The following is a 13,188-nucleotide window of genomic DNA, read 5'->3' as shown; positions in this document are numbered from 1 at the left end:
AATGACCAAAGTGACTCTGCTCTCACAGCAGCCACTTCTTCTGTTGCTCTAAAGACTGATTTAACAGGGCTCAGAGGTGAAGTCGTTTGTAGCAGCCAAGCATGCTCTCAGAACAGTTCTTTCCCACCACACTTGTTTTATCAGCTCCATCTTGATACCTCCTCCTTGAAGGACAAGATGTGAGAGGGGCTGAAGGGGACCACCCATAGCACAGTGGGCTGTGTGGGAGGTGTAAATATGTAATTGCATTTATGTAGAAACACTTTATACCAGAGTTTAGGACACCACATCTGTGTGACATGCTTAGAATACAAAAGGCTTTTCAGAAGTAAATTAATTGAGGAATTAAAAAAGGAAAGCCAGTGTTTACACAACTTCAGCACTAAATCCTTTGCAAAGGATGTTAGAAAATGGCATTAGTCGCTCATTTATGAGTTCACAGATGCCACAAAAATTTCTTTATCACCTGCACATGTACAAGGCACTGGGGAAATAATGACAAAGGTGTACACACAGTCCTACCTTGATGAGCTTATAGATGGTGCAAAGACAGTAAGCAGGGTGGGTTTTTAAAAATTCTGTTAAATATGTATAATATGAAATTTACATTTTTAAGTGTATGGTTTAGCGGCATTAAGTACACTCAGATTGTTGTGGAACAATCACTACTATCCATCTACAGAACTTTTTCATCTTCCTCAATTGAAATTCTGCAGCTATTAAACACCAATTCTCCATTCCCCATCCTGCTCTAGCCCCTGGCAACCACCATTCTACTTTCTGTCTCTATGAATTTGACTACTCCAGGCACTTCATTTGAGTGTAATCATACAGTATTTGTACAGTATTTATACTTTTGTGACTGGCTTATTTCATTTAACATAATGTTCTCAAGGTTCATCCTTGTAGCATGTGTCAGAATTTCCTTCCTTTTTTAAGGCTGAATGATAGTTAATTGAGTGTATGTATCACATTTTTGTCTACCCATTCATCCTTCAGTGAACACTGAGTTGCTTCCTCCTTTTGACTATTGTGAATAATGCTGCTATGAACATGGGTGTACAAGTTTCTCTTCATGACCCTGCTTTCACTTCTTTGGGGTATATACCCAGAAGTGGATCATATTAAAATTCCATTTTTTTTAAGAACCATCATACTGGTTTCCAAAGGAGCTGCACCATTTTATGGTCCCAAGAACAGTACACAAGGGTGCCCATTTCTCCATATCCTCGTCAACACCTGTTATTTTACAATTTTTTTTAGTAACAGCATTTTAATGAGAGTAACATAATATCTCATTGTCGTTTTGATTTGCATTTCCCTAATGATTAGTGACACTGAATAGCTTTTCATATGATTACTGGCCATTTGTGTATCTTCTTTGGAAAAATGTCTATTCAAGTCCTTTGCCCATTTTAAAATCAGGTTGTTTAGTTTTGTTGTTGTTGTCGAATTTTTGGTGTTCTCTATATATTCTGGATACTATCAGATATGTAATTTGCAAGTATTTTCTCCCATTTTTTGAGATGCCTTTTTACTCTGTTTATAGTGTCCTTTGATGCATAAGTTTTAAATTTTGGTGAAGACCAATTTGTCTACTTTTTTCTTTTGTTGCCTGTGCCTTTGGTATAATATCCAAGAAATTATTGCCAAATCCAATGTCAGGAAGTTTTCCCCTATGTTTTCTTCTAGGATTTTTATAGTTTTAGCTCTTACATTCAGGTCTGTAACCCATTTTGAATTAATTTTTGTATATGATGTTAGGTAAGGGTCCAACTTCATTCTTTTGCATGTACATATCCAGTCTTCCCATCACCACTTGTTCAAAAGACTGTTACTTCCCCATTGAATGGTCTTTGTAGTCTTGTTGAAAAGCATTTGACCACATATGTCAGAGTATATTTCTGGGCTCTCTATTCGATTCCACTGGTCTATATGTTTGTCTTTATGCCAGTATCACAGTGTTTTGATTACTATACCTTTGTAGTAAATTTTGAAATCAGGAAATGAGTCTTCCAACTTTTTCTTTTCCAAGATTGTTTTGGCTATTCAGGGTCTCTCGAGATTCCATGCAAATTTTAGAATGAATTTCTCAATTTCTGCAAGGAAAAATGTTGTTAGGATTTTGCTAGTGACTGCATGAATATGTACATTGCTTTGGGCAGTACTGACATCTTAATTATAAGACTACTAATCCATGAACATCAGTGTCTTTCCATTTATTTATGTCTTCTTTTTTCCATCAATGTTTTGTAGATTTTAGTGTACAAGTTTTTCACCTCTTTAATTCCTAAGTATTTTATTCTTTTTGACACTATTGTAAATGGAATGGTTTTCTTAATTTCCTTTTCAGATTGTTCATTGTTAGTTACAGAAATGCAACTGATTTGTGTATACTGGTTTTGCACCCTGCTAATTTGCTGAATTATTTTATTAGTTCTAATTTTTGTGTGTAGGATTTCATGATTTTCTACATGGCTCATGCTATCTGTAAACATAGATAATTTTACTTCTTTCCTTTCCTTCCTTTTTCTTGATTAATTGCTCTGGCTAGGACTTCCAGTACTATGTTGGATAGAAGTAGTGAAAGTAAGCATCCTTGTCTTGTTCCTGATCTTAGAGGAGAAGTTTTCAATCTGTCACCGTTGAGTATTACATTCACTATGGGTTTTTCATATATGCCTTTTATAATGTTGAGGTAGCTTCCTTCTATTCCTAGTTTGTTGAGTATTTTTTATCATGAAAGACAGATGAATTTTATCCAATGTTTTTTCAACATCACTTGAGACGATTATGTGATTTTTTGCTTCCTTCTGTTAATGTGGTATATTACACTGCTTGATTTTTGTATGTTGAACCATCCTTGCATTCTAGAAGTAAATCCCAGTTTGTCATGGTGCACAATATGATTCTGGTTTGCTAGTATTTTGTTGAGAATTTTTGTAATAATGTTCAAAAGGGAAATTGTTTTCTTATTCATAAGGAACTACAGTTTTCTTTTCTTGTAGTGTCTTTATCCGGCTTTGGTATGAGGGCAATGCTAGCTTCATAGAAAAAAGTTAGAAAGCATTTTCTCCTCTTCAGTTTTTTGGAAGAGTTTGAGGAGGATTGATTAATTAGTTCTCCTTTAAATGTACGGTATAATTCACCAGTTAAGCTGTCAGGTTCAGGGCTTTCCTTTGTCAGGAGGTTTCTGATTACTGATTCAATCTCCTTACTAGTTATAGGTCTATTCAGATTTTCTAGATCTTTGTGATTAAGTCTTGGTAAGCTCTGTGTTTCTATAGGTATTTGTCCAGTTCATCTAGGTTATCCGATCTGTGGGTATAAATGGTTCGTAGTATTTTTTTTTAATTTTTGAATTTTATTTATTTTTTTATACAGCAGGTCCTTATTAGTCATCAATTTTATACACATCAGTGTATACATGTCAATCCCAATGCCAGAATTCATACAGTATTCTTTTATAATCCTTTTTGCTTCTATAGAATTGGTAGTCATATCCCCACTTTCATTTCTGATTTTAGTAATTCAAGTTTTTTTAATTAATCAGTCTATCAATTTTGTTAATTTTTTTGAAAACTCAATTCTTGGTTTTGTTGATTTTCTCTATTGTTTTTCTATTCTTTATTTTATTTATTTCTGCTCTAATCTTAATTATTTCCTTCCTTCTGCTAGCTTTGAGTTTAGTTTGCTCTTCTAGCTCTTTAAGGTGTGAAGTTAGGTTATTGATTTGAGATCCTTCTTTTAATGTAAGCATTTTACAGCTATACATTTCCTTCTGAGCACTGCTTTCACTGTGTTCCATAAGTTTTGGTATGTTGTGCTTTCATTTTAATTCAGCTTTATGCATTTTCTCATTTCCCCTGTAATTTCTCCCTTGACCCACTGGTTGTCTAAGAGTGTGTTGTTTAATTTCCACATATTTGTGAATTCTCCAGTTTTACTTCTATTACTGATTTCTAACTTAATCCCATTGTGGTTGGAAAAGATACTTTGTATGATATCTTTTAAATCTGATGAAACTTAATCTGTGAGCTAATATACAGTATATCCTGGAGCATGCCCCATGTGCATTTGAAAAAAAAAGTAATATCCTGCTATTACTGGGTAGAGTGTTCTGTGTACCTTGTTAGATCTAGTTGGCTTATTGTGTTGCTCAAGTCCTCTATATCCTTACTTATCTTCTGTCTAGTTTTCCTATCCACTACTGAGAGTGGGGGGTGGGGGTGGGGGTGAAGTCTCTAATTATTATTATAGAAAACTGCATATTTCTCACTACAATTCTACAAATTTTTGCTTCATATATTTTAACGATTTGTTATTAGGTACATAAATACTTGTAACTGTTATATCTTCTTCCTGTATTGAAACTTTTATTAATATACAGTATCCTTCTTTGTCTCTTGTAACATTTTTTTTACTAAAGTCTATCTTGTATCATATTAGTATAACCACTCATGATCTCTTATGGTTACTATCTGCATGGAATATCTCTTACCATTCTTTTACTTTCAATTTATTTGTGTTTTTTGATATAAAGTGAGCCTCTTGTACACATTGGAGCATTTTTTTATATTCATTCTGCCAATCTGTCTTTTGACTGGAGAGTTTAATCCATACATTTAAGATAATTACTGACAAGGAGGGACTTACCTGTGCATTTTGCTATTTGTTTTCTATATGTTTTATAGTTTTGGGGGGGTCCCTCATTTCCTACATTACTGATTATTTTGCATGCTGAATTTTTGATGGTGAAACTTTTTAATTCCCTTCTCATTTCCTTTTATGTATATTTTATAGCTATTTTCTTTGTGGTTACTATGAGCATTACATTTAACATCCTAACGTTATAGCACTCTGATTTTATACCAGTTTAAATTCAATAGCATACAAAAACTCCGCAAGGTGATTTTTAAAAAGGAAATAAAGGTGGAATTATAAATCAAGATAAGAACCACCAAGTAAAAACCAGACTGCTATGATAAAGAAAACAGGTGGCCTTCTCAGAGGAGTCAGCAAGGAGAGCCCCTCTAAGGGGACATTTACACAGAGACCTAAAAGACAGAGGAGCTAGCCATGTATGAAGCGGGGTGAAGAACATTCCTGACAAAGAGTTACCACAAGTCAGAGAGGAGCTGGAGCCCCTGAGAAATGGTGGCCCACATGGCAGGAGTCTGTGCTAACGTGGAAAAAGGAATGAAGCCCAGCCACAGGGTCTGGGAGTGCAGAAGGGGAAGGATTTCCATATCCACAATGATGAAAGCCACAGAGAGTCTCAGAACTGCCTAGTGACAAGGTCCTAATCCTGTTGGAAGAATATCTTGCTGGCCATTCTACAGCAAGGATTCAAGGGGGGAGAAAATGGAAGTGAGGAGCCCAGCAAGAAAACTCCTGCAGTTGTCGAGGTAAAAAATAATGACAGTCAGTCCAGGATGAAGATGGAGAGAAAAGGCAGATTTGAGATATGCTCATCACCTTGACAAGGTGGTACAGGGGTCCCTCAGCCCAGGCCTGAGTCCTCACCCTGCTAAGTACTCACTGGGTCTGCACCCTGTACTCCCCACAAGCCTCTCTTTCCTTTACTGTAAAATGAGAATGATAAAATCCACCAGGTATGAGAAGGAAGTGACATGAAATCAAGAAGCTTCCATTTGGACTGGTCAGTGCATCACAAACACACTTCCTTCCTTCCTTCCTCTCAAACATGGGCCATTGGGCTACTGATTGACATAGATCTAATACACCACAACTATAAGATGCTATGAAAACTGTGAACACTTGACACCAAATTCTCCCAGCTGTGGATGTGCTACAACACACATAGGTCCCACAAGCCCCCTGGCCTGCCTTGGGGACAGGGACTTGTCTGTGTTTAGCTCCTGGGGTCAGAGTGGCACATAAGAGTTGAGTCGGTCCCCTGCCCACAGAGACCCAAGTGGAAGGGCAGGGAGGGGTGGGCGCCTGGACACTGGCACCAGATGATGCTGGAGAGAAACTGGTTGGAATAAAGGTGGCAACCACTCCAGCAGGTTTCCTTCCAAATCCAGAGGAGCTAAGGAGACAGAGCTGTTTCAGTCCTACACAGCCACAGAAAACACTGTCCGACAGGAAAAAGAGGGGTTGGCTGGCCTCACCTTCCTGTTGGCTGCACCCGGGGGCCCTGTCTAATGACAGGGCTCCTTGGCCCAGCCACAATCCTTTCCCATCCGCCTGGCTTAAAGATGATCTTACTAACAGAAATCCCTTTTCTGAAACAGCCACAGGCAGGATAGAATTCTTTGGATTTTCTACACTAGAGTTTGAGAAATTGAAGGACGGTGATGATGGTGGAGGGCGGCCTCATTTAAAGTAAGGTGCATTGTCTGAATGTAACTTGTTTTTAAATATGCTGAAGAGCGACCCACAGCTAGAGCAACAGAAACAGGTTGCCAGTAGTGAGAGTCTGTGAGTGGATCAGACACTCTGCTTTCATTTGCTTTCTGGCCTCATCAGACTGGCCAAGAAACTCCAAGGGCAGATGACTGAAGGGCTAAGTGTCAGTGTACAAATGCCACATGCCCTTCACCAAAGTGCCACTGCTCTTATTAGGTAGGCCTCATTAAGAAACATGTAAATCCAAAATTAATGTGAATGGCCCCAGATTTGCCCTCAGCAGCGGGATCTGGAGCCTCCAACATCATAGTACCAGCAGCTGAAGAGGACTGAAGAGGGTCAAATTAAAGCCAAGCATCACCACCACTCAGCCCCTGTAGTTCAGTCCTTACAGCCCATGGTTCGTGGGGAGAACAATGTTCCCACGTACAACCCCTCTCCCAGCCTGTGATAAAATAGCTGCCCTTGTCCAGATGATAAAATTAGGAAAGCAAACGTCAAACTAGGAGCTTTGCCTTATTATTACTTTAGTTGTTGTAATGAATGTTTATTCTTTGGACTTGTGCCCTGGACAAAAAATATAAATGAGATAAAATTACCTACAGGTGAAAGAGTCTGGTGCCAAGCCAGGCCCCAGCAGCCCACTCCTGGGCTTCCTCTGGGCAACTACAGCACTGCAACTCATCATTAATCAGCCACCAGGGAGACCCAGGCTTGTGCAAATGTGGAACTCAGAAATATTTCTCAAATCAGGGACAAGAACCATTAAAAGTTAACAGAAGCAATTCCACTTCTGGGTCCATACCCAAAAGAAGTGAAAGCAGGGACTGAGACAGACTGTACACCACGGTCACAGCAGCATTGTGCACAGAGCCTTAGGAGGAGGCAACCCGAATGTTCATCCATGGATGAAGAGACAAACAAAATGTAGTCTGTCCACACAGTGGAATATTATGCAGCCAAAAGGAAGGAGATTCTGACACCTGCTAAAACATGGACCAACCTGGAGGACATCATGCTGAGTGAAATAAACTAGTCACAAAAGAACAAATACTGTGTGACTCCACTTATATAAAGTCCCTAGAGTTGTCAAATGCATAGAGACAGAAAGTGGAAGGTTGGTTGTCAGGGGCAGGGCGAGGGAAGAATGGGCTGTTAGTGTTTAATGTGTACAGAGTTTCAGTTTTGCAAAACAAAAAGAATTCTGGGGATGAATGGTGATGATGGCTGTACAACAATGTGAATGTACCTAAATGTCATAAAACTAAGACTTAAAGGTGGGTGAGAGAGAAAATTTTATGGTATGTATTTTTTAACCACAAGTTTTAAAAATCTGAAGAAAGAAAGAGAAAGGAAGGAAGGAAAGAAGCAAGAGGAAGGAAGGAAGGGAGGGAGGGAGGGGGAAAAGAAGGAGGTAGGGAGGAAGGAAAGAAGTTAATGGAACTCCCAGAGTTGATGACTTTGAAAGGGAGGGTGACCAAGTGCCTCATGTTGTGCCCATGTCTTGAAAACAGATAAGTCCTGGATCAGTCCCACAGGGGGTCCACATCTCCATTTGCTTTTCAGAAGAGCCCATCCTATAGGGAGGTCTGCGGGTCCAAACAGCGACTCATCTCAAAGACTCTAATCTCCACGCACCACCAAAGCAGCCTCAGCTTTAGAGCACGGCCTGTCTGAGGGCGTGTGGACCAGACAGACGGAATTTCCTGCAAATTGATACGTGTCCCGAAAGCAAGCACTGGCAAGTCACCCTGACAGAGGTGAAAGCACTAGAGCCTTGTCTTCACAGGGGCCAGGACTGCCATGAGGCTCGCCACCCCCATTAGCCCAGGATGGGGTTCACGACCATATATTTCCCTGTGGCCAGTTATAGACAGGCTTGGCCTGATGGTCACAGCCCCACCAGTGACTTCCTGTGTGACCTTGGCGATGTCTCTAGCCTCCCTGCTCTTGGGCTGCCTTCAGCCATCTTTCACCCCCCCGCAGCACAGCCCAGGGACTGGCCTTCTCTTCTCACTCTCTTTCCATGAGCCTTACGTGCCTTCGCAGCCAGGCACAAGGCCCTCGGGGTGGCTAAGCCCCTGCCTCGCTACTCTTCCTGCAGGGGGAGTCAGCTCAGAGCGGTTCTGACACTGCCAGCCAGCTCTGTGCTCAGAGCAGGAGTCCTGGTCCAGGCCTGTCTGGGCCTAAACCCCACACTTGTAATCCCTGACCCCTTTCCCTCTCCAAAGTCCTCCTTGACCCTGATTCCACCTAGCGAGGCTCTTTTCTCTTCTCCCTCAGCCAAGATCTTCTGCGATGCTGTTTCTACTTCTTCACTTCCTGGTCTCATTTCAGTTTGCCCCTACCCAGCTGACACCCCCAACAATCCTGAAAGCTATCCCTTTGGGGACCCGGCTGCAGCATCTGGCATTGTTAACCACTCCCTTCCTGTACCTCTCACCTTTTTCCTTAGGGACAACCTCTGCCCAGTCTGTCTGCCCTTCTGCCAGCTCCCCATCCTCTGCCTGGCCCCCTGGGACTGGCACTCCACTGGGCCATCTGTGGGCAGCTTCTCTTCTCCCCGATGTGCTCCACCTGGACATGGCTGGCCATGCCAACAGCTGCAGCTCCCAGCTGTGTGCCGATCAGCCCCAGTCCCTACTTCCAGCCAGGCCCTCCATCCTGAGCTCCCGTGGGGAACTCAAAGCCAGGCTGTCCAGACTAGAACTCCTCGCTGTGTCCCCAAATGCTCTGTTCCTTCTTTTCCCATCCAGTGGCCCACCATCCACCCAGCCACCCAGGTTATAGCCCAGGGGTCCCCTGGATTTCTCTCGCCTCCTCCTCCTGCCTCTCCAAGCCAGGCACCAAGTCCTGTGGGTCTTTCCTCCCAGCACATCCTCCTCTCTGCATGAATGCCTCCTCCATCCCCACTCCTGCCCCTTAGTTCGCACTCTCTCTCCTCACACACTCCATTCCCAGTGCTCCTTCTTGCCCTTCTCACTCCAATCCACCCAAGTGCAGCTGCTGGGGTTGCTCTTCCAAACCTCGCTCCAGACATGTTTCTCCCCTCCCCGTCGGCAGCTCCGCTCCTAGGGATGCCTTACCCCCTGCCAACATCCTGACCCTATGCACGTCCCCACATTAAGGCTGCTCCACTCCCTACTGCAGCCACATCACACCACCTGCCCTCCCCCGGATGCAGCTCCTGCGGCATCCCCTGCATGACCTGCCACCGCTCCCCCATCTGGCAAACACAGTTGAAGGGTCAGCTCTTTCATGAAGCCTCCATGCTGTGGGGTGATCACTCCCCAGCCCTCCATCCAGCCCCCAGTTCTCCCTGCAGAGATGTCTACTGAAACACAGACACTCCATCCATCTGTGACACCACTGCCCCCTGAGGGAAGGACCAGGTCTTTTGGCATTTGTCCCCCCAGCAACTAACACAATGCCAGGAGGTCTTCAAAAATGCTTGTTACAGAGTGGATAGATGGGTGGAGTTGGGATGCACACAAACATCCTTCTGTGCAAACAACCACCTGCATCTAAAATCTGAGGCATGAGGTCCCTCCCAACCTACCCACCAAGTGAAGGTTTCCCTCACTCCTCATTCAACAAATCAGATGTAGACATAGGTTCCTTCCTTGGTTCCCTCAACTAGATAACCTCTCTTCCTTGCACACGACAAGCTCTGTTTTATATTAAAGTCTGATCTTGATTCCTCCTATGAGACTGTTGGCTCCTTAGATCAGGGACTGACTTAGCGTTGAATCCCCTTGGAGGGGCATTTACCCACAGAAAGGGTCTTGGGAGGCCTCTGGTGAGGAGTGCAGACAGACTCCCATCACTGAGCAGACTCAGGCGCTGACCCCAAACCAGCCCAGGCTGGTGAGTTAGGCCTCTCCCTGGGGGCACCTCCCAGCCCCCTGCGCTCCATGTTGCCCAGGGGTCACAAGGCTGTGTATGTCCCCATCCCTCCCCACCAGGAGAAGATGGCCAGCACCCACACGCAGAGTGCTTGTCCAAGAGGAAGCAAAACCCCTGGTCAGGTGCTGGTCCCGGACTCACCATGTTCATAACAGTGAGGATGAACCTCTGGGCGGCCTCGGCCCCATGGTACTGCACCATGTCAGCATCAGCCACCACCAGCGTCTCCACTGTGTGCTCGGTGGTCAGCCGGATGGCATTCCTCCGCTCCCGCCAGTCTCGTGACGGCCAGCCCCTCCTCGGCTTCTTCTTTTCTAGAAAACAATAGAGACATCTGTGCAGCCCTTTAGTGTATTGGCTTCCTGTCCACGCAGTGAACAGGCCTTCCATCAAGCCTCCCCAAGAGAATGGTCAGTCTTCCCCGGCCAGTGGCCAGGCCCAGCATCCATTGCCCTCTGCTGCCGAGGCTGAGCCTGCATGCCTGGGGGCCAGATGTCACAAGGGTCATGCCCGCCCACTGTGGCAGCGATGGGGCAGATGGGGCCAAAGATTACAGAATAGAAAACCTGTCCCTGCAGGGAACGGGGAGAACAGCACAGTCTGTGGAGGAAAAGGAAGCCTGGGCCCAGCGGGTAGGGTTAATGATACAGACCCCCAGGCTTTCTGAAAGCACCATGACCCACTGCTGGGCCAATGAGCAGGGGCCTGGAAGAGGGCAGTCCAGAGACCACGCCGAGAGTCACAAATAAGGAGCTACAAACTTTAGCAGGCACAAAAGCAGTACTTCAAAAAAAAAAAACAGGACACACACATCCAGGCCAAGACTGGAGTTTGTTCTTTCCTTACCACAGGGAAGGTATTAGTAAACAGTAAGTAATTCTCCACTGACTCCCCTCAGATCAACTGATTTCCTAGAAGATCTTACTTGCTAAACAGCTATGGTCATTATTTTGAGCCCACGTCAGGATGTCTGGACGCTCAAAGCTGCCATGTGAGGACTGACATACAGATTTGTGGGTGCAAACGCCTCTGACTAACATCAAAGGTTGGTATGAATAACGTGCACTTTCAGAATCCGAATGTGAATAGAAAGGCAGTTCCTTAATTTGATAGCGATTTTTTCTATCTTTAAACCAGCTCACACGGAAGCCAGCTCTGCTACAACTTCCATGCAGTAAACCCAACCCATATATGCACAAACTGCCCTCATACAGTGACCCAATCATTCCAGAACCAAAGATGCATACTATAAGAAAAAACTGAAATATGGGTCATAGTGTACAAACAAGAATGGTCCGTGCAATGAGACAAACTGGAAAACAATCTAAAATCCAACCACAGAGAAAGCCAACAATGGTAAAACAGCAGGCAGCCATGAAAAGTACAACTGTGAAGATTATTTAGTGATGTAGAGAGAAGCAGATATAAATCTATATATATGTCTTGTCAACCTGCAGGGTGGTTCCCTCCTCCCCAAAGCCAGGCCCACCTCCCATGGAGACTTCCAGGCCTCAGGAATCGAATTCGGGAAGGCAGGGTCTATTCTAAGATAAAAGGTAAGGTGTCAGATGGTACTGCCTTTGTACATGGCCAAAATGAAAGAGGCCCCTCTTTGAGGATCTCTCTCTGGACCTACACCCACATTCACCAATGGGTCGTCTCGGAACACGAGGAAGGTGGACCATGGGTGACCTCCAAATCCTGGGCTCAGCATGCCTGCCGGGTGCTCACTGCCTGGATCAGGCCAACCTGTCCATCTTGGAATTTGTGATGAGCCATGTCAGCCACATTTTAAAGCAGCAGAACTAAAGGGCCACCCAAGCAGGAGCTTTGCTATAACAAGCTCACCCACATTCTCCCAGGCGACCACAAGCCAAACTGTGCCTCAGCTCCTCCCAAAGTTGGAATTTATTGCCCATCTCTCAGCATCCCAACTCATGAACTCCTCTGCAGTTCTTCCCCACACTGGCTGCTTGTTTTCACACCATGTCTATATTTTCTGGTTCCTGTATGAAAAGAGCTGCATTTTTAGCAGGGTCTAAAGGATGCACTACTGACATTTCTCTGGGAGATGGCGAGCTTAAACACGTAACAGGGGAGTACTAAGAAAGGTAGCCCAGCACTCCCCACCAGAGGAGCAGATCACCCCCTGGACATTTCACACATCAAAATGATGCACTGGGCATCACCCTTTCAAGTAGAAACAAACAAGACCTGCCCCTCCCTCCCTGATGGACCTTGGAGAGCTAATAAACAGGGTATCATAAAGGGTAAAATGCTGTACGTTAACATATGCCCAGAACACTCAGTCACAGGTAAAACACAACGGTCAGTTGCTCTGTGGTTTTTAAAGGGTTTGCACTACAACTACCTTATCTGTCCCTTTCACTGCCCCCAGCCCCAGGTCCAGCACATGTTGCGAAATAAACACTCACTGAATGAATGCATGCTTGAGTGAGTGAATGAATGAATACATGGATGAATGAGAGAGTGAAATCCCTCTTTCCCACAGAACAAAGCTGAAGTCAAGCACTGGGCAGGGGTAAATTTGGCCCTAGAACTCAGGCTTCACCCAGCAGCTCTGACTCTCCCGCTTGCATTGGCTTTGGGTGCGAACATGCTCCTTGCTGTTGTCTGAACTTAAAACATGGGGATGGGAAAGGCCACAGAAAACTCAGTGAGAAAGGATGCTGTATACCGACTTGGCTGCTGCAGGGCCTGACCAGGAGAAGCAGCCTTCAGTGACGGCTCCTTCCGCTCAGATGGCCTCCACTCGCACCAGGTCCTTGAGCAACAGCAGCAACTACACAGCCAGCTCCCGGGCCATGTGTGCTCTTACCTGAGCTTCCCTCACCAAGGACTGCTAACTGGGGCTGTCACGCCACAACCACGCTAGGCTGGCTGGTG

General features: G+C 44.5%; 1 protein-coding gene across 1 annotated transcript in view; it reads right to left on the bottom strand.

Moving 5' to 3' along the window:
• The window catches only part of ADAMTS17 (ADAM metallopeptidase with thrombospondin type 1 motif 17), a 355,743-nt gene that overhangs the window by 267,731 nt on the left and 74,824 nt on the right, over positions 1–13,188 (bottom strand). Inside the window, exon 4 of the mRNA XM_065871925.1 lies at positions 10,423–10,595. Within this exon, the coding sequence (XP_065727997.1) occupies positions 10,423–10,595 (173 nt within the window). The remainder of the gene's footprint in view (positions 1–10,422; positions 10,596–13,188) is intronic.

The sequence above is a fragment of the Phocoena phocoena genome, chromosome 2, assembly GCF_963924675.1.
Source record: "Phocoena phocoena chromosome 2, mPhoPho1.1, whole genome shotgun sequence".
Classification (NCBI taxonomy): domain Eukaryota; kingdom Metazoa; phylum Chordata; class Mammalia; order Artiodactyla; family Phocoenidae; genus Phocoena; species Phocoena phocoena.
This window is presented reverse-complemented; position numbering and strand designations above follow the sequence as displayed.